We start from the raw sequence: 22,141 nt of genomic DNA on the forward strand, positions 1-22,141 counted from the left end.
GTAGCAGATGGAACTTGTCACCACAACAAGAAGGGGTGATGGCCTTTGTGACATTAGCCCAAGACACAATTTACAGAGAAAATCCCTCTTCAGTAATGACCGGATTTATATTGCGCAGTGACTCTTTGCTGTACATGAGATCAAATGTCTGAGATGAATAACACCTCTAGAACTACTGATAGAGAAAATGAGAAACAATTCCTCCCTGTCATCTCATTCTCCTACATTCCAAGGCTTGTTTGGCCTGAGCAATGCATATGTGACATTAGCAGAACCCCCTTTCATTAATAATAATTTTCCTCTTGCTATGTATGTTCTGATACATGATTTCACACCTGCAAATCTATAGTTTTCAGTGTGTACTATGTATTCTATTAGGGACATACAGTATATAGAGACATAAGGGCAAGCAAGTGCTACTGGTGTATTGCTGAACTGTTTATTGTATGAGATTGCCCATGAGCACTTGCACTGCCCTGGGGAACACATTTCATAATCATACAGTAAAGACATAATCAGAAAGAACAAATCCATTCCCTACTGATTGTGCACAACTCTGCTTAGTGGTCCAAACATTGTCAGATATTTATTATACCTTATGTTAATAGAAGATATAAATGTTTTAAAGTAAGAATGCAAACGCTAATTGAGTTTTCCAAAAAATAACTTTATTGCTTATTTACATGAGCAAAACACAAATGTACAGCATCACCCAAAGCTGTTAACACAGCATTCAAAAGCCGCATGTTGGGCTAAAAAAACAAACTATATGATATGTCTCCTTCCACCCTACACTGAGTTCTGTAATATCCCGATAAACCACTAAACCCAATAGATGTGTAGAAAAAACATCTATCTGTAAATTGATTTCTATCCCCCGTACACTCATTCAAGATTTATATATTATTTTAAATATCAATTTTATTGACGCATAGTTTCAACTTCCCAGTGCATTTTTGAATCAAACTGTACAGTTTCCAGCTTGACTTCTGGGTCCCTTTTTGAGTTGCTCCTGTTGGCTCTGAACCACACTAGACATAGGTTCATGGCTAAACTGTGACCTTAAGATCCCATCATGGTTTTAACGCTGATATTATATTACAGTTGCAGTCTCAGGTGCCTAGAAAAAATGTGTTGGGGCTGATGGGAGAGGAGAAGGCACATGCTTCACTTTATTAAATGCTAATAAACAACATTTTTAAACCAAGAGCTAAAATAAACTGTCAGTGATTCCTAATCTGTACATGGGATGATTTACAGTCTGTAGAACAATCCAGCCATCAGTGATTAACTGTAACTGCACCCACATGCAGGTCATTGGCCGATTTGATGTGTAGAAGTGGCCATACATGGGCAGATTTAAGCATGGGATTAAGAACCGTGTGGGCTCATTGATGTGGTTCTCGCTCTGACGGCTCCTATGTCCTTCAGTGTAATGCAACTGTTTGGCCCTAGGGCCAAGCAATCAGATTAGAATGATGTTGCCCCTAGGTGGGCATATTGGGGGAAAAGATCTGCTCGTTTGGCAGGGATCCCCAACCTTTCTTACTCGTGAGCCACAGTTAAATTAAAAAGACTTGGAGAGCAACACAAGCACCATAAAAGTTCATGGAGGTGCCAAATAAGGGCTAAGATTGGCTATTAGGGGCCTCTATGCACACTATCAGATTACAGGAGGCTTCATATGGTAGTAAATCTTGTTTTTATTCAACCAAAACTTGCCCCCAAGTCAGGAATTCAAAAATAACTACCTGGTTTGGGGGCACTGAGAGCAACATCCAAGGGGTTGGGGAGCAACATGTTGCCCCTGAGCCACTGGTTGGGGATCACTGTTATAGTGTATGGCCAATTTATGTTGGGGATTGAAGCAAGAGAAGTTGTAGCTTTATGTAACCACCTACAACTGCTCAGAACAGTCAAGAAAGAACCTTCTTAATACATAAACTCTAATGAGATTATGTAATAAAAGAGTGCAAAGTGGGGGTGTTGTTATGTAATAAAAAGTGCAAAGTGTGTTATATTTAACATATTATTGGCTGCTATGGGCTGCTGCACTGGGGCAAACACAGTGCCTTTTATTACAAATTACAGGGCAGCAACCTATAGCAACAACTAAGCTGGTAGCATTTACTGGCCCACCATTTAGAAGAAAACATCTTACTGGTTACTGTGAATTACTGCACCTGGGCAAATGTTGTGCCTTTTATTACACATGGGGGTTAGGCTACTGGCATGTGATGTTTTCTCTACCAGCCTGGCCATGCCTCCTGTCATTGACTGTAATGGAAATGTGACTGGCTGGTGCCCATTATGATCATCATACAAGGGACTGTCAGGTCCAGCTGTTTCTCAACTGGCAAAAAAACCCACTGACCGATTTGTTCCTAAAGAACCACTGACAGGAGGTGCATAAAAAGGTTAAAGAGGTGCATAATCCAGAATCATTCTTCTGGAAAACAGGCATGAAAATGCATGAACATGGGCAGAGCAAACAAACCATTTACTGCATTCATCTGGGGTTTAGTCCATTTATATTGCTTCTAGGGGAGAAACCTTGGGACTTTTAGTGATAGAGCATTGATACAGCGCTCTGCATACAACCCATATTGTCTGGCTTTAATAAGGCCCTGGATTCCTTTTCCTACCCAGTTGAGAGTTACTGTTTTGGCATAGCAAAGTCCCAGGCCGTCTCCTGGGCACATTTCCACATGGCTCTCATCAGGCGCGTGAATCCCATGTCTTTTGGCTTCTCCAGCCCTCGCATCAGGCGCTGCTTCATGATGGCTATAAATTCCTTATTACTGAGCTCTCCATTCCCTGTCAGAAAACATTACGCAGAGATCATATCAGGATAAAGAATGCCCGGCCAACCCCTGCCTCCTGATGCACAGTATTTCATTAGACAATTAAGGATCCAGCCTAACAGAGTTACAGAAACCTACAGAGAGAAAAAGGCCATTGGTGCAGTATGTGACTTAACTACCTTTCAGCCAGTGGCTTGTTAAACACTGCAGCATCATTATAATGTAAGTAATAATGATTCCACTATGTCCTCTCCCACTGAACTGGTCAGCAGGTACTTGAGGTTTTCTACTTATTATTATTCTTTTATAAATTTTGATCAATTCTATATTTCATGTTCATTGTTCATGTTACCAAAATTAAATGCCAAGTTAATGTATGTGGCCCAAATTAGGGATATCTATTTTTGCCATGCACATAGATGAGAAGAATGAGTAGTAGGGATCTACATAAAGCATGAGGGCTGTAACAGACCAAGTGATATATTTGGTTATAAAGCCCTGGCACTGAGATTACAACAACAACAACTGAACAAGACACAGGCGGAATGATAAAATGCACAGCTCCCCAAGGCACAGTTTGTCTGAGGAACATGGGAGCTGTTTATGTGTTGGTCAGAGTTGTTGCAATAAGCAAGCTGATTACATTAATGTAAACCCGAGGCGTTTAAAATAATTAGCTTTGTTACACTGTCATTTAATCATTTACTGCCACCACGCATCATGACGGACTGGGCAAATTCTTCATTATTTTTAATGAAGCAGTAAAAATGTTTGCAGATAAACTGTACAAGCCTCTTTTACAGACAGGTGCCCAGGGACGACGCTACTGTAAGGAATGAATCAGTTTCTGAAACCCTGAGGAGAAAGGGTTAAGGGCATTTATGGCGCAGTGCTGGGAAGTACAGTGTGCAGGGAATGCAGGAAGGAGCAGCCTGAGGTTACCAAGCAATGTGTTAGTGGTACAAACGCCATGCTGGGGGGAAACTGGGGCTGTGGAAGAACAGATAAAAGTCAGGCAAAGTGTAATGGAGTTTGTATGTTCTCCCTGTGCTTGAGTAGGTAGGGTAATTGGCTTCTGATGGAACTGACCCTAGTGTGTGTGAATGTAACGGGCCCTTACACTGTAAGCTCCACTGGAGCAAGGGCTGATGTGACCAATACCATGCTGACGCTACATAAATAAGGAAAGATAATAATAAAGTTACTGCTATGTACAAAGGAGACAGGATAAGATTTTGTTCCTGACCCAGAGAGACAGAAAGAGGTTTCTTGAATATAAATTAGGAACAGGCCCCTATGTGACAGATTTGGGGTGAGAACCTTTTTTTATCCTTTGACCCCGGGAAACATGGGATACAGACTTGAGGCTGAGGCCTGTGGCAGAATACAACCTGCAAAGTGCAAAATGGCAGATTTGGCTTTTATTGCATGCTGCATTCTGCATTGTTAATGGGGTCTAGTGTCTTTATACACAGACTCACCCTGAAGTCAATAGTTATCTATAGTGGTGGACTGTAATCATGGCCGAGCTAAGCATAGGTGGCAAATCAGAACACAGGACCTATAAAGCAATAGGTAGCTACTACCTGGTGTCTGGATTTGTGTGGGAAAGTATATTTACATATAGATGACATTTTGTAGGCTACGGGGCTGATTTTAATAAAGATCAGTAGATTTAGTACCTCTCTGTAAATAAAATTCTGATGCTCTCTGATTTACCAAGATATTTTCCATGCAGATTTATTTGTTTCACCATTAAAAAGAATCATCAGTCTCAGAATTATCAATCACCCCATTAACTTGTATAGGAATTAACATTTTTAAGGGCGCAACCCCCCCTAGAATCATATCAAAAGCATATGCCAAACTCAACACAAAACTTCAAAAAGAAAAATCACATCTTTATTCAAAAATCCATGTTAAAAACATACAGACCCCACAAAGATGTGATTTTTCTTTTAGAAATTTTGTGTTGAGTTTGGCATACGCTTTTGATATGAATGTTTGATTTGCCCTTTAATCTGGGGGCTGTATCCCTTTAACTCTGGCCCCTTTTGACTGGCCATTTAGGATCCTTATTATTAACTTATTGTGACCCCACCATACAACACAATGATGTTAAAGTGCTTAATGCAATCAAACACAGTCAGGCACACTGACACCTTCATCTGCTCTGATAATGGTGTGAATGTTTCATGACAGCCAGCAAAGTGTTAATAAATGTAAAACAAATAAAATGCCTCAGGATTCTCCAATTCAAAGCTTTTCTTACAGGTCTGAAGCAAGGGCCAGAGGAGTCCTTACTGGAAACCTGCATCTATGTGATTTTGTATTGTGCCAGCAACTGATTTCACGTGAAAATTGACCCTGGCATTTCAGGTAAAAAGCACCCCCACAGGCCCAATAAATACTGACTGTCTATGGCATGTTACAGCAGCCCTCTGGTATTAGCCAAAAGCTACAGAGCCATTCATGACTTGGGGCGTTTTATCAATTGCCTTATCTTATAAATAAGCACCCTGGAAATGAATGCCAAGGGATACATATAATGATCCTCGTGCCAACTCACCATCACAGTCGAACAAGGCAAAGACCACATCACATACATGATCTGACAGCTCCACCTTTGCCACCGTCCTGGCAACTTGCTGCATGGTAACTAGGGACAAAATGACATGGGAAAAAATATTAAATCACACAATTCCCAGAGACACGCAAGTCCATTAAAGCTGTTATTTCTGTAAATGTGTATGTGGCCTGTTTTCAACTAACACCTCCACCCTCCTCCTCCCTATCCCTCTATTTTCTGTGCTTTAATATCACAAGGTGAAGAAACTGCTGCTCTTTCCAAACATAGATACAGATGCCTGTATAAAAGGCCTCCTTATACACAGAAAGAAAATGTTTGTAGACTGTGATATGTACTGCAGGGATCCAGTTATACAGAAACGGGGAAAGGATAATGCATGTAACTCACACTAGCACTGGAACAACTGCAGTATTAGATTAGAACAAAAACAAAACATTCCAAATCTTAATAAATGGTCTGTTTTTGCAAAAGGGCCCGGGACTGCAGCTTCATCTGGCCATAGACGGGGCAATAAAGGCTGCCACTCCAGCCAAGGGAATATGAAAAGCGCATCAACTGCACTGGCACAGTGATGCCGCCCTCTCCTGACTGGCTCTGTATCATGCAATCTTTTTGCCCGGGGATCATCTCATTTTTTGCTTACTGAACTGGTGGCCAAATCGGTTAAAGATCCACTAGGTACCCAAACAAGTTTTCTTAAAGGCACTCACGGGTCTTCATAAAGGTGTAACAAAGTGCCATCTCCTCTAGGACTGTTGGCAAGCGGGACTGGTACAAAACAGAAAACGTGTGGCTCTATTTGGTCCCTATTATCTATTGTTGAGTTACGGTCCTCAGAATCCCCTAACAGCCTCAGTGGTCTGAGGGTGCTTGAAATTAAACTTTAAAGGGGTGGTTCACCTTTGAATTATCTTTTGCAATTGTTTTTTATTGTTTAATTATATATTTATTATAGTTTTTTTTTTTAATTATTTGCTTCCTCTGCTCCATCTTCCCAGTTTTTAAATAGGGGGTCACGGACCCAGCAGCCAAAAAACTATTGCTCTGTGAGACTACTATCATTTTATTATAGTTACTTTTTATTCCTTATCTTTCTATTCAGGGCTGTAGGTTGGCAAAGTGTTACTGTCAACGCCTTGCTCTTCCAGTCTTTACAACTGCTGTTATGATTAGCTAAACTATGTACAGAAGCCCGAGGTAGTCACCCATTATTTGCACCCCTTAAAACTCTATAAGCAACCCCACGAAATGATATGGCTTTTACTACATGAGACTTTAATGGATACAGAGGCAGAGATGCTTTGCGTAGTATACTGTTATTGTAGTGAAACAGGTTCCGGTGATCTACAGCTTGAAAGGCACAAACTCTGGCAGCCTTGTCAGTCCCTCAGCTAACTGTCAGTTTTCCCAGTGACTGCCTATCAGAGAGATGTATTAAGATTCTCTGGATGGTGCCACAACCGGAACACTGTATGCACTCCTCATGATCCTGACATTTCCTGAACAAAAGGTCATGTTTAATTAACAAGCCAAGATCAGTTGTAAGACACTTTCCTGACACCACGGCTCCAATGGATGCCAAAGACTAATAGAATTCTCCAAACTCCAGCTGGTAAGATCAGCACATAGGCAATAACTAAGCAAACGCTCTCACACACTGAATTCACTGGGGGGACATAACACAGAAGAAAGAAAGGCCAACTACAAAGCCAGATTTAAGCTGTAAATACAGGGATTTACCATCACCATAAAAAAACTGATATACAATATACTAAGGCCCCAATGGCTTCATGCAATGGGGCCAATTCACTAAAGGTTGTTAATACTTAACACATAATTTTAAGTGTTAAAAAGTGTTTGTTAAGGTTACGATTCATCAAAGTAATTTTGCATGCGTTACTACTCATATTGCATGTGCAAAAATCACAATTATCGCAAAGCGTTATGTCCATCCCATTGCAATAATTATCTAGTAGAAATAATAATAACGCATAATTCACAGACATATTTTAAGTACATAGGCAATAACTATGGGGGGACATAACACAGAAGAACGACATAACACAGAAGAACGAAAGGCCAACTACAAAGCCAGATGAGTGGTCAAAACTGGCTTCCATTATCAGCCTTCCACCACATAGGTCTGAAAAATTCTGTCCCTCAGTACCACAGAAGTTGGACAGCACTGCTTTACAGTATGATAGCAATGTATCTGGAGTGCTGATCATTTATGTAAGTGAATGCCCACAGTGTAGAGAAACTGGCAAGCAGCACAATTCACGGCTGTTACTGCTCATCCTTGTCACTATTCTTTTTCCCCATTGTACTTTGAGAGGCAAGAAAATGGCAGTGAAAGCAAATGCTGAAAGTAATGAACACTGGGATGTAAAGTACAGTACCTGTAACCTGTCTGATTCTATAAAGGAACACTATACAATCCCCTTTGTTTTTTTCTGGCACTTTTAGAGCACAGTTATACAGCAACAGGAATAGATCATCAAAAAGAGATCACAGGAGATCTCAGAGTCCTCAAAATGACACTCACATCCAAATAGGTATAATGCTAGCATAGAGTCTAATTCAGTCTTGGCAATCAGGCACCACATGTTATCCTCCCATTTATGTCTGCAAGTTACCCATTTACTCACATAGATTGTAAGCTCTGTTGGGTAGCTACCTCTCTGCTCTTGTCTTACTGAACCCCTGGCACTTATTTTCTATACAGGCATATTTATATATTTTTAATTTTATTCCCTTTAACTGTTTCTCCCTATTTTTGAATAATTAATTTATTATAAGAAACGTTTAGTTCTGCTTTCACAAGTAATACATAAAGGCAGGTGTCATCAAATAGAGCAGAAGCAAAAGCAAGAGTTTCACTTTTTTCCATATATGGGTGTAAATTATAGTATCTATGATGAATAATGTGCCCCCTAAGGATATTATAAGCCACAGAGCAGTTCCATTGCCATATAAAGGCATGCCGCTGAACTCCAACTCTGATTATAACTAAAGACATCACTAGGCACTGTTTTTAAGGATATTCATGGCTCTTCTGTAACCAGAAAGAATTAAATGCCCCATCACAACAGACATTACCATGTATATAAAATCTCATGATTAACTGCAGTTGCAAATAGTTACCAAACACTTCTTTGATTTTACTTTCTGACCTGTAGAAGATATCAAAAATGCTGTTGGCATTCAACTCACTAGGTGCAAGTTAGTTGTGTGTGTTGTTGTAGCATGCAAATCCAACACTACGAATAACATGTCCTCAAGGCCAAGTTCATTCCACAGTCCCTTGCGTCTTGTGTGCAGTTAACCAGCCACTTGTACAGTGTGTACATAAGATGTAAATACACACAATTTTGTGCTTTTGTAAACAAGCCCCACTGTGCAGTCTGACGAACGCACACAGTATTATATGCAACAACAAATAATGTTGGTGGAGTAAATGCAATTACCACTTTTCTCTTTTCAGGGTAAATGCATATGCAAAGGGACAAAAATAAACTGGAAATATAAACATAGAGAAATGAAATAATAGAAAGCAAACCGCAAAGCTTGCCCAGGTTGAAAAATTATTGGCAGCAAATCTCTATATTCTCTCCAATCTCCATTACACTCCATCTGATTGGGTTAGCAATATTTTTATGCAGAGTACGTGTATAAGCATTTTACTGCTGGGAATTTTATGGCTTTTTCAATTGTTCTCAGGCTGCAGTAATGTTCATCATGCCCTAAATACAGTATATCTGTGCTCTTCTATTCACACTAATTGATCTGTTATTTTTCCAGACACATCCTCGTTCTCTGCACTTGCTTCTTTCATTTTCCAGATAATGCTGGTGGCCTTTTGGTTTGGAAAACATGTCATTCAGGCACAGAACTTGACTGAAGGTAAAGGGCAATATTGCTATTTCCATATAACATTTTAAAGCCTAACATTAAAAAACTTTGTTAGAAAGGACGTGCTTAAGACTTGCAGCATTAGCCTTGAGGCACAGCAACCCAGAAACACTAAAGAATTTAAGAATAATGCTCCCAAATTCAACCCAGTATCTTTTAGTCAGGGGCACTGCACATGCTCAGTGTGCACTGTCCTGCTCTAAGTTTACTGGAAATGATGTGGATCAGTACAGTGGTCATCAGCAGTGGCTGTTCAAGGGGGTTCATGGGGTATAGATAAGCTTTAAAGGAGAACAAAACCCTAAAAAAAAATATGGCTAGAAATGCTGTATTTTATATACTAAACTTACTGTACCTGTCTAAAGTTACATAATCTCTGTAACAGTCAAGATTCAGGTATTTAAAGTAGTGCACAGGGAGTCATGAGCCTGGATTTTGTTAGAGGTGTCAGTGACACTCACATGCTCAGTGAGCTCTGGGAGCTGGTGAGAAGCTGAGCTTAGGGGTCATAGCAAGTTATCAAGCAGAAAATAAGGTTTGCCTGTATTATAAGCTGATGCTACAGGGCTGATTATTCAATTCTGATGCAAGTTTCACTGGTTTCTGAGCTGCCACATAACATGAATCTGAATTACTAATCAGCCATGTACTGTGACTTTTATTTTCTGTATATACAGTATATTGTGAGTCGGCCCCTAAGCTCATTAACTGACAGCACCAGTGAATCGGCAAAAAAGAAGATGGGGAACTACTGGGGCGTCTTTTGAAGCACAGATCTTACCTGCTAAAGGCTGTTGGTTGCCTTGGGCTGGTACAGAAGCCTAAAACATAATGTACAATATTTCTACCCTACTTCTTTGTAAGCTTTAGGTTTCCTTTAAAGGAAAAGTAACACTAAATTTTTTTTAAGAAAAAAGCTATTCTACCCTGCACCAATAACTGCCCTATCCTGGCTTCCTGTCAATTGAAGTACAGCGATACGGCGAAGGAAGGAGCTGCATCCTCTATGCGACGATCGACCCTAGCCTTCTTTCTGTATAGGAAGGAGTCAGGCTAGGCTCGATCAATCGATCGTCGCATAGTGGATGCAGCTCCTTCCTTCGCCATATCGCTGTACTTCAATTGACAGGAAGCCAAGTTTTAGCAGTTATTTTCTATTAAAGCATTTAAAATACTAAGTGGTTTGCAGGATAGGGCCAGGGCTGCCATCAGGGGGGCACAGCTGGGACAGCTGTCCCGGGCCCGGGCAATTTTTACTTTTAAAGGGGGCCCGGCGGTGCTACAGTTTTCTTAGTCGCTCGGGGCCCCCTTTGATAAAATCCGGGCCCTGTCATTGGTCATCTGGATGGTTTCGCCTTGTGCGTACATGTGACGTCAGTACGCACAGGGCGCAACCTTATAAAAGGTCCTGTGTCCATTCGCGTGGAGACATACGTGTAGAGGTGTAGGGAAGGATCCGAAGATGTCGCTGAATGAAGATGCCGGAAAAGCCGAAGAGGAGAATTAAAACTGCTGCAGGTCGCCAATGTGTTGGGGGGGGGTTGCGGGGCACACTGACCACCAATGTATTATGGGGGCACTGCTGCTGGGCACCAATGTGTATGGGGGCACTGCTGCTGGGCACCAATATGTATGGGGCACTGCTTCTGGGCGCCAATGTGTATGGGGGCTCTGCTGCTGGGCGCTAATGTGTATGGGGGCACTTCTGCTGGGCACCAATGTGTATGGGGGCACTGCTGCTGGGCACCAATGTATATGGGGGCACTGCTGCTGGGAACCAATGTATATGGGGGCACTGCTGCTGGGCACCAATGTATATGGGGGCACTGCTGCTGGGAACCAATGTATATGGGGGCACTGCTGCTGGGCACCAATGTATATGGGGGGCACTGCTGCTGGGCACCAATGTGTATGAGGCACTGCTGCTGGGCACCAATATATTAGGGGGCACTGCTGCTGGGCACCAATGTATTAGGGGGCACTGCTGCTGGGCACCAATGTATTAGGGGGCACTGCTGCTGGGCACCAATGTATTAGGGGGCACTGCTGCTGGGCACCAATGTATAAGGGGGGCACTGCTGCTGGGCGCCAATGTATTAGGGGGGCCCTGGCTACCAATGTCTGTGTGTCCTTTGAACTGATGGGTGGGGTCACTGGGGGAGGGTCCATTGGGGGCAGGGAGTGGGAGGAGGAGGGCCCAGAAAATTTTGTTGTGAGGGGCCCCGTGATTTCTGATGGCGGCCCTGGATAGGGCAGTTATTGGTGCAGGGTAGAATAGCTTTTTTACTTAAAAAAATTAGTGTTACATTTCCTTTAAGGCTGATTACATGTTAAGATTATTAATAAAACTTATTGACTATCCTGTTGTTTTAATCTGATTAATGCATCCTACCAGCAACTGAAGCAATAGTACCTATCATTAAAATGTTTATTTAAGGCTTTGCACTAGTTTGCAAATAATCACTCAAGAGTGGAAAAGTTTTGTACTATATAGAATATTTCAAAAAGCATTTCATGTGCAGGGGTTTCAGAGTGTAATTTGCTTTACATGCAAATACATTTCTGCAGGGGTTTAAGCTCTAAATTAATACTTTTCATGATCAGATAAATGTCCCTTCTATTCCCAAGAGTGATCTGGGAAAGAAGGCCTGCCAGAGCTTCTATATCTGCTGCACAGATAGTATATTAATAGAAATATAATTTATGCTGTTCGGGAATGGGAAAAAAAGCCTCATTTTTGAATAAAAGGCAGCGATTGGCAAAGAGCAGTGGGAGCACTGGGCGAGTCATTTCTCAGGATCTCTCTGTTCAATGAGACAGAACTTCAGGTTCAGTGCACATTCTCTGTGAAAAATATTAAGGCAGATCAGGCTTGATGGGAAATAGTCCAAAGATGAGAGCGTAAAAGTTGGATTACAAAAGACAGAATATCCAATGAATATATTATTCACTGTAAGTTAATATATGTGTGTTATCCTGCAGCATCTGCTCTTTTTTATATCTAATCAAAGCAAAAAAGGTACAGCTTTTGCAAAAGTAAAAAGCTTGACTTTGGATTTTTATTATTTTTTGAATGTGTTGTTGTTTGGTATAAATTATTACTGTTCTACATTGTCTGAAAGCAATAATTTGAATACAAGCATAAACAAAACAGAATCTTATTCTAAACCATGACAGTAAATTCTGGACTTTTTAGGTTTAAATTCTACCGTTTAAGGTTCATTTAGTTAGGCTCCCCTAAGATCATAACAATGAAAGACAAAAAATATTGTCCTAACGCACTTCTATAATGTTTAAGAGTATTCACTGCAGCAATACCTAAAGTGGCCATACACAGCCAACCACTGGGCTATCTAACAGATAAGCTGGCAAGCTTACTGGGTATCCTGTATATTGGGTATTTTGCTTGATCTGCATTTCCAACAACCTAAAATTACATATCTGACAATACCTAACATGGAGTAACTACAGTTTGCCCTGCTAAAGGAGAAGTAAAGGTTGAAATCACTGGGGGGCACCAAAAGTTAGGCACCCCCAAGTGACTGTAAGAAATTATCTTGTTAGCAGAAAACTACCCTGCCCAGGGTTCTTCTCAGTGGGTACCATGGAGCGATCCTGCCTCCTCTTTCTTCACATTGGGAGCACATGCCTAGTAAACCTTTTTTACGTTACCGCACATGCGTCGGCCCTGAGGCAGTCAAAAAGAAGAAGTAGTAGAAGAGGAGCTTGCTGAGAAGAACCCCAGGTTGGGGCACTTTTTTTCTAAGCACCAGCCTGGGGTATCAGGTAAGTGAACATAACCACCTTTTCTTCTCCTTGAAGCTTAAGAAATAACAAAAGAAATTTTTTTTTACATGAACAATAGGCAAAAGTGTGTTCAGCAAAAGCCTTATTTACTGAACTCTTGTTAAACAAGCCATGTAAAAGTACTAATAATTATAATGCAAAGCTCTCCTTTCCCTTTATATATTACTGTTACTTCAATCATATATAAAATGTCAACATATTCTGCAGCGTTATACATAAGGATACATAAGAACTGACATACAAACAAGACTGCCTTCAGCCACTACTTTTTCACCCAAGTGGGAAATGTGCAGCATATCACAGACACTGGAGCTGTTAGGAAATGGGAATGCCGGCTTCTGCATTCTCACTAGATAGTAGTGATGAGACAACAAAAAGTTGACCCACACCTGCCCCAACCTACCTGCCCAACCAGCACCCGACCCAGCAATCCACCTCTATTTATAGACCCGTGCTGGCATTCTGAATGCTACAGTTCTCCGAGTGCATTAAAGGAACATTAACATCAAAAAATGAAAGTGTTTTAAAGTAATTAAAATATAAAGTGCTGTTGCCCTGCAAAAAAACTGGCGTTTTTGCTTCAGAAAAGCTACTATATAAATAAGCTGCTGTGTAGCCATGGGGGCAGCCATTCAAGCTGGAAAAAAGGAGAAAAGGCACAGGTTACATAGCAGATAACTAGTAGATAAGCCTCATATAATGGGGGTATGTCTATTATCTGCTAAGTAACCTGTGCCTTTTCTCCTTTGAATGGCTGCCCCCATGGCTACACAGCAGCTAACTTATATAAACTACAGTAGTCTTTCTGAGGCAAACACACCAGTTGTACCAGTGCAGGGCAACAGTACATTATATTGTAATTACTTTTATACACTTTCATTTTTTGGTGTTACTGTTCTTTTAAAGTAGCCATAATGGAGTGCCACAGGTTACTTAGATGTAAATAAGTAATGTGCCAATGTAGTTCTCTTCTAGGCTTTAGGACATTGTTCTCTTGCATCAGAGATGAAAAAGAGATGATAGTAAAACATAATACTGGGTTCTTTCTGAAACTTTCCTAACCCAGCTCACAATTGCATTCCCTAAGAGTACCACTGACTTTGACTGCAAAGTCCCCCAATTTTTACTAATACTCCCAACACCTAAAACTTCCATCCTCTCTATTTACTCACCATTTTTTAAACTCACTCTTCTGCACGATATCATTAAATACATCACTTACTTTATGGGACACAGACATGCATACTATGTGGTTAAATTGTCATGCTGGGCGCTAGCAGAGCATCAGCAAGTGAGAGCAAAGTGTTTGTGAATTGCCCATTATGATTCTAGGCAGTTCTTCTCAACCATAGAGTTTTTAACTTCCCTTTTCCCATTTTGAAATGACTACATTTATCAGTGTGTTCACAAGTCTATATGTCAGTAATATGCACATGCAATTCAAAGTTTCAGAACTAATTTGCTTAGGAATGACTGCAATAAAACCTTTAGATAAGCAAGAAAATATTACCATTGGTATACCTGGGGCCTTGGCAGAGTAAATGGCATTCAAGGTTTAACAAGGTTTAAAAGAAGCCTGCAGAATACTAAGCAACAATTTGAGATTCAGTAGCAGTTTCAAAATACTATGCATTAACCTTAACAGGAGAAATTACAACATTTACACAACCAGTGAGGTTCACAAGGGTTATTGCTTTCAAACAGAAAGCATTGACAAATGAGTTCAGCAACAGTATCTATGCTTCTAAAGATAAGTGGGAGAAGCCAATGAAGCAAAGAGCTGCAACAAGAACATCATCTTCTCTTTCACTGATCATAATAAATCACAAAAGCAACAAGTATAATGAACTAAGTTAGGTGAAAGGTTTGTTGGCACAGTTGGCACCCAAATAAATCTGGCAATTTATGAGGATTTGCACAGAGAAGCCTATTCCTTTCATCGATCAAATTTGATTTTTTTAGGCATCCATGCTCAGATAATAATGACTTCACTACACTGGTAATCACCATCTATCAATAATAAGCCTTGCCCCTTTTTTGGGAGCAGCTGTACAACTTTAATGGAATGAAATGGAACAAACACTAAAGAATAGGAAGGGTTATAGCTACAATGGTAAATATCTGTGTTTCCTGCTTTGTTTTTGGATGTCAGTCAGAAAATACATTGATTAAATATATTGCTTTGCTGGCACTGAGCTGTTGCACAGACATTATGCTAGAATAACTTTTATGTGACGTGCTTGTCATGCAGGGCATAGCATGAAAGAGGAACACTGGATGCATTCTGATAGGCATAAAAAGTACCCAGTGGCCTTTTCTGAAGGGTCAGGCTACCTGGAGTTTTTTTTTGTGTACAGGTTTGAACTGGCAATTTGTGAATTCTGACAAATGCCAAAGGGGCTGCTGTAAGATTTCACCTGAAGAAGGGTATATCCCCTGATAGCTTGTGCCACTTGTTCTCTGCAAATGTGCTGAAAGCATTGCCGGTATATTGGTGTGCTTCTTCCCTTTGTAAAGGCTGCTGTAAGATGCCATAGGCAGTCATTATTTAATGGGCTAGAGGGGGTGCTGTTTGGGCCTCTGTGTACTTAAAATGCCAGAGCCTACTCTGAATCCCAATCCAGGCCTGCTTATGTACAATGATAGTATTCCATTATACTCTTTGAACAATGCCATAAGATACGGCTAACATTTCTCTCATTTTCTTTTAGAGAGCTAGGGTCCTATGACGGTTTGTTCATATATCAGCCTTTTACCTTAAAGAATTGTATGTTTTTAAATTATATTTTAAAGACACCATGCCCTCATATTTTCCTATAGAAGCTTGCATAATATGAATAAAATAACTATAGTAAGATATTTGTACACTATTTATCTCTACAGGCTACAAGAAAAGTAGGGAGTTGCCCTTGCTATGGGGAGTTCTGTTCAGGCACATACATCAGACCACAACACTTCCTGGCTACTTAGTCCCCCCTTTTAAGTTTCTTTTAAAGGGATAACACAACAACAATAGCATAATGGGAGGATAAAAAGGATGTTTGTGACCAAACATCTTAGGGAATAATGGTAACTAAGCAGGGCTAAACGTCCCCATAAACAGGCCGATTGTAGCTGCCGATATCGGTCCCTTAGGCCGATTCGGCAGCTAATCGGCCCGTGTATGAGCAGGAACAAGGGGCCTGCCCGACCGATATCTGGCCTGAAATCGGCCAGGTTAGAAAATCTAGTCGGATCAGAGACGGCATTAGCTAGTTGATGAGGTTCCCGGGCCAACTTTTCCTATGCCTGTCGTTATAATTTGATTGTTTGGCCCCAGGGCCAAATGATCGAATTATCCTGGATTCTCCTGATATTGCCCACCCGTAGGTGGGGATGTCGGGAGAAGATCCGCACACTTGGCGACATCACCAAGCGAGCGGATCTGCCCGTGTATGGGGACCTTAAGTCTGCAAGCTCAATCAGTAACACCTTCATAAAAGCCAGAAAACAGGGGCCTTAAAACAGGGTCAAAGTGTAAATGACTAGATTACTTCCCTCAAGTAAATAGTTAAATGTAAAACGAAAGCTATAACATCTTTGCAAATATTGGAAGTTAGCTTCCAATTCAGCATTTTACTGATCTCTGAGCTGGGTCAATAAAATGGACTGATCCCCCAGCCAGATATCTGATATACTGTATTAAAAATACCATCGTTCCATGGTTGATGGGGTGCTCTCTCATTATGATCCAAACAATTTGATCAGCCTGATTTTGGCCCTTGCCTAAAAGGCAGATCTCTTTGGTCATGGCTAACAGAACTCTAAATTACACCTTGTGCTCACACACAAATAAAAACATGAAGTATTGCTGATATATTCTCGTTCCACATTATTTTCTCCACTGCATGTCATGTTTCACTTCTCTCAGTAAAGCAGTCTTCACTATCAATTCTATTACTGCTTATAAACACCTTTTACTTCTTACAGAGATCCAATAACTTGCTTCAGCGGGGCAAATAAAAAATCATTTTCCTTAGTTTTGTGGCTTCTCAGAAAAATCAATAAAATACCATTCCATGTATCTTGAAATTCTTACTCCTTGACACTCTGGAAAATGTTTTTGTCCTACTTTACCCACTACAGGTATGGGACCTGTTATCTTGAATGCTTGGAACTTGGGGTTTTCCAGATAAGGTATAGTGATCCAAATTATCAAAAGATCCCTTAAGTGGGTTAGAATAATTTATACATAAATAAAGCCAATAGGATTGTTTTGCCACTAATATGGATTTATGCAGCTTAGTTACCATCAAGTACAAGCTACTGCTTTATTATTACAGAGAAAATAATTTAAAAAAATTTAAATTCACTTAATAAAATGGAGTCTATCTGAAATCACCTTCTCATAATTTTAAGTATTCTGGATAATGAACCCCATATCTATAATGTCCTTGATTATACCTCAGTCAGCCTATTTAGCACATATTCAGTATTGTGAACTGTTAGAATCACATCATCATGATCCTGCTTTCTACATTTAAATGTTTTTTTTATTAAAAAAAAACATTTGCTATGTTAAGAGCATAATTTAGAAATAAAAAGGACACCATAAAATCATGGCACAATCCCTTTAAGGGGGGGAGCACAGTCTCCTTATAAATTCTCATACTGTATATTTCTGATTTGTTTCTTTATGGCAAATTATAGTCCAGTGAGAGCATTATGGGGAGAAATAAAACAATCATTATGGTAATATTGGTTCAAAAACCTTACATAAAATGAATCACATGCAATCCTTTATAGTTTCTGTGGCAATTAAGAATAAAACTATTGTTTGTCACGCACCATGATAATTTTCACACTTCTTCTTCATGTGTACATAAGGGTTATTAATGGATATTAAAATATATACCACTTACCTGTCAACAACCATGCACTACTTGCCTGTAACCTTCCCTGAAAAAACACTTGCCCAAAACATAGGCTTTACCTTTAAAGACATACCTTTATCAAGTGAGGCGCCGGCCATGTGGTAAAAGCTCAGGGCTGTGTCCACATCATTTATATTCTTCAAAAAGGTAAAGAAATTTTCCACCTCTTCAAATGTCAGCCCCTAAAACCAATTGAAAACAAAGGAGTATATACCCATAAAACCTTGATCGAGTTGAAAGAAAAAATGTAGGCATGTCTGAGGTTAAATTGGCACAAAGAAGGGACATCTGCTCATTAACCACAGGATTCTTGATTCCAGCAATCCTTCAGTAAAGTATTGCTTCTGGCAGATGAGGTTCACAGTGGATACATATATATAAGTTATTCATCTGAGCCACATGCTATCTATAAAGCTGAACTATTGGCAATCAATGTGAAATGAGTTACTAGTTACTGCACTACAGTAATGACCAATAAAATATTAGAAATCAAAAAGAACTGAGTCAAATGATAAACATAATTTTGTGGATGACAACATACAAGGAAAACATCTAAAGGCATATTATTGTGACAATTAGATCATTTTATATTCCATGTATTCCTGTACACAAGATTTAATAGTCCTTTGTTTATGTCAGAATAGTTAATATTTCATATATTTATGCATTAAACAAGTTACGCACCTAATCTCCTCCAGCGTGGGTGGCAAAACAGCGAGGTGTCAGCGTGAATTGCCGGTGGTAAAACATATGAACATCATTAGGTACGGAAACTGCCTTCTACAATTTCCGGTGCTTAACACCAGTGCTGTCTAACTTCTGTGGTACCAAACCCACATTAATGGTGGTAGCTCAGCTAAAACCCAAATGGTTGGTACTCACTGTAGGGATATCACCCTTCATTCATGGATGAAAGCTTAAAGTGGATCTTAGCCCAAAAAAAATCAATTGATTCTACCTTGATTGCATCTTTCCCCAATATGCCCACCCTGAGGAGGGCAAAATAAGTTTCATCCAATCTTTTGGCCCGAGGGCCAAATGATCAGATCACATTTATGGTATGCAGACCATCAGGGCGAGGACAGCATCAATAAGCTGATGCACTCCTTGCTCCAACGGGACTTTTAAACCTGCGTGATCCACATCTGCCCAATTTTCGGGCACATATCAGCTGGATACGTCCATCTGAGGGTCCCATACAGGCCCATAAGCTGCCGATGCAGTCCTTTTTTTTCTGTACGTCCACCTTTACTTAGAATGCTTCTCCAAGTACTTTTGTCATTTGTCCCCAAAAACTTCTTATTGTCCTCAGTAGTTTAGATCTTTATTCTGCACTGTTTTCAGCACATGAGAAGTACACCTAACAACCCCCAGCATAGCTTTAAAATATATACAAATATTCAAGGAAAGGCTGATATGTTTTTCATGTTTCTTTTGATAAATCTAAAGATTGCTCTTTTGGAACAGACTGTTCCCTCCATAACCACATTAACAGCTGCCGGATGTGTTTAACACTAAAATGATTTTCATTCCCTGGGAGCTGCCAAAGCTGCTATGATTTAGACTTGATCGATATTCTGAATAATCATATACTGGTTCATTATATATCTACCCTAAGAATCTAAACAAAATCTTCAACTGTAAAGCTTCTCTGCAACAGAGCAACTATGTGGGGTTATTGGGGGCCTATGACATTTCTGTGTAGTGGAATCAGAGTATATAATACTGTTCACAAGTGGTCCATAATGTTACACTTGTATAGGGCACAAGAGGGTTTCTGACAGCTCATATGACCACACAGGCAGGTTCAGGCACTCTTGTGTCACTCATTTATAGCTCTTCTTGTATATGCCACATTTCTAATAATGCCTATAGATTTTGTTTGAATTTCACAGAACTAAAAATTAAAATCACCTCTTCAAAACTACTTTTATTAAGATTTTTACTGTTAGATGTTAGGTTAGAGGGTAATAGTTTGGACATGTAGTAGAAATAATGTAAGGTTGTGATCATGTTGGAGAGTATTACAGTAAACACAGGCACTTAAGTCTCACTCTGGTCTCTGTCTTCCTTCCCAGGAAGCACAGCAGAATGTGTGTAGCCAGTCAAAGCTCAGCCCTTGCACAGGGAAAGATATATTGTGGTTCTCTGTTAGATTTGCCCTAACTCCTGGCTATCTACTAAGGAGATGTAGATTGGGCTGGCTGTGCAAAGAGATCCTGCCAGCTTTCCTAAACAGCCTGGGAAAGTAGCCTGCTGGAAATGGAATAGTTGGCACAAGAAATGTTTTTAGAGTATTTTTAATTAAAGCAACTTCAGTTCTCAATCCTTTTATCTTTATAGGGGTATCATGCAATGGCCAACAGTGCTTTTTATGTTTTGTATGTGATACACATAAAGCCTGCTCCCTGAGCACTGGAACCCGCCACTCCTTTTAAGGATAACTAACATTCCCAAATAAAATGCAGAAATGATGTTAAAAGAATATCATCTTCACAGGGCATCTTCTGCAGCAAAAACGACATATACACTGTGCTGCCACAATAAAGCAAATTTATATTTCTGCATACGTGACTGCTGATGTGCTGCAATGCTAAAAGATGGGTCATAAAGAGGCACTTAGTTTGTAGCATAATGCCCTGTCAAAAAGATGCAAAGCTTTTGGAAATAAGTTTTAGCGATCTGTGAAAGAAGTGAATGGACCAGAAAGATTCACATTACCCATAATGTTCAATTTAATTCACTGTCAATGACAACAAGCTTAAAGCTAATAACCAGGTGGGTACCTCCCAAAAGCAATTAAACACTGGTGGAATGCTCCCAACTGTGACCCGCTGCATAATACATAAATGATGAAAGAAAGTGGTACAGGCAGACAATGTGCTTCCCTAAGTGCTTGCTATCAACATGCTCATATTTTGGCCAACCTTTCTCAGAGTTTAATAGCTGCTGCTGTATTAAGGCTCACTTTGCCATGTGTGGATTACACTCATTTAGGATAAAACTGCAATAGAAGCTTTGCTTTTCTGGCTGCAAAATTTGGAAGAAATACAAATATTGTCCATGAAACTACAACAGTCTTGTCATGTTTGCTACAAGAATACGTATCTTAAATGCCCATTATAAAAGGGCTAATTTACAAAGGCATAGGTGCAAAAGCACTAAGGGCAAAGACTCATGGGGTGATTAGTTGCAGCGACTTAAGATAAAACTCAGTAGCGGTTATACAGTAGCAACTACTTGTCTCGGCAACTAAATGCCAGAAAATACCCTGCCATATACAATATTGAGAATTACCTCAGCTAAAACACACATAGAGACAATTATAAGTAAACTGTCAGAATTGTCTATTTTTGTAGCCGTGACAAGTAGTTGCTACTTACCTCAAAGTTGTGGTCCCCTAGAAGTCCATCCTAAGTCACTTGCTCTTCCAGCACTGTATCTGCACTCTATGACAGATTTGCTTTTTTTATTAAAATACGTCGTAATGTCTTCTACAAGTAATCTACAAGCAGTACCTACACATCTCTAAATATGACATTTGCCAGCATATGCTGTTTTACATGTATCAGTGTAAATCTGAAACTACCAATGCACCATTACTGGCCTAATGCATTTGCTTAGTGGTGACCTAGTAGCTGGACTGTGGCAGCTAAGGCCATTAAACGGAAAGTATACACCGCTCTTTATTGTTATTATGTTTTATGTTATATTCCAAAAAGATCAATCGTGTATTAAAAACGTATGAACAGCCAACGTTACGTTACGTAACGTTGGCTTTTCATGTGTTTTTAAAACACGATTGGTCTTTTTGGAATATAACTTGGTGTTGCTGGTCTTTTTTTGGAGATATATATATATATATATATATATATATATATATATATCCAAAAAAGACCAGCAACACCGAGTTATATTCCAAAAACAATCAATTGTGTATTAAAAACGCATGAACAGCCTAACAGCGTTTTTAATACACAATTGATTGTTTTTGGAATATAACCACCCTGGGTTCGCTATATATATATATATATATATATATATATATATATATAATTTTTTTTTTCCCCAAGCTCTCTTTGCTGACAGTGAAGTGAAAGTGTTGTGAAGGTGTT

The 22,141-nt window shown here is 39.8% G+C and overlaps 1 protein-coding gene across 4 annotated transcripts in view; it reads right to left on the reverse strand.

The window, feature by feature from the left end:
- Window positions 1-646: 646 nt before the first annotated feature.
- micu1 (mitochondrial calcium uptake 1) overlaps window positions 647-22,141 on the reverse strand; it is a 97,787-nt gene continuing 76,292 nt past the window's right edge. For 3 of the 4 annotated variants that reach the window (XM_012954148.3, XM_012954147.3, XM_018095238.2), the window contains 3 exons: window positions 18,100-18,208; window positions 5,374-5,463; window positions 647-2,817 (listed from right to left, as the gene is read on the reverse strand). In XM_012954148.3, the coding sequence (XP_012809602.1) occupies window positions 2,657-2,817; window positions 5,374-5,463; window positions 18,100-18,208 (360 nt within the window). In that variant the 3' untranslated portion in view covers window positions 647-2,656. 4 annotated transcript variants of the gene reach the window in all.

Source organism: Xenopus tropicalis, chromosome 7, assembly GCF_000004195.4.
Source record: "Xenopus tropicalis strain Nigerian chromosome 7, UCB_Xtro_10.0, whole genome shotgun sequence".
Classification (NCBI taxonomy): Eukaryota; Metazoa; Chordata; class Amphibia; order Anura; family Pipidae; genus Xenopus; species Xenopus tropicalis.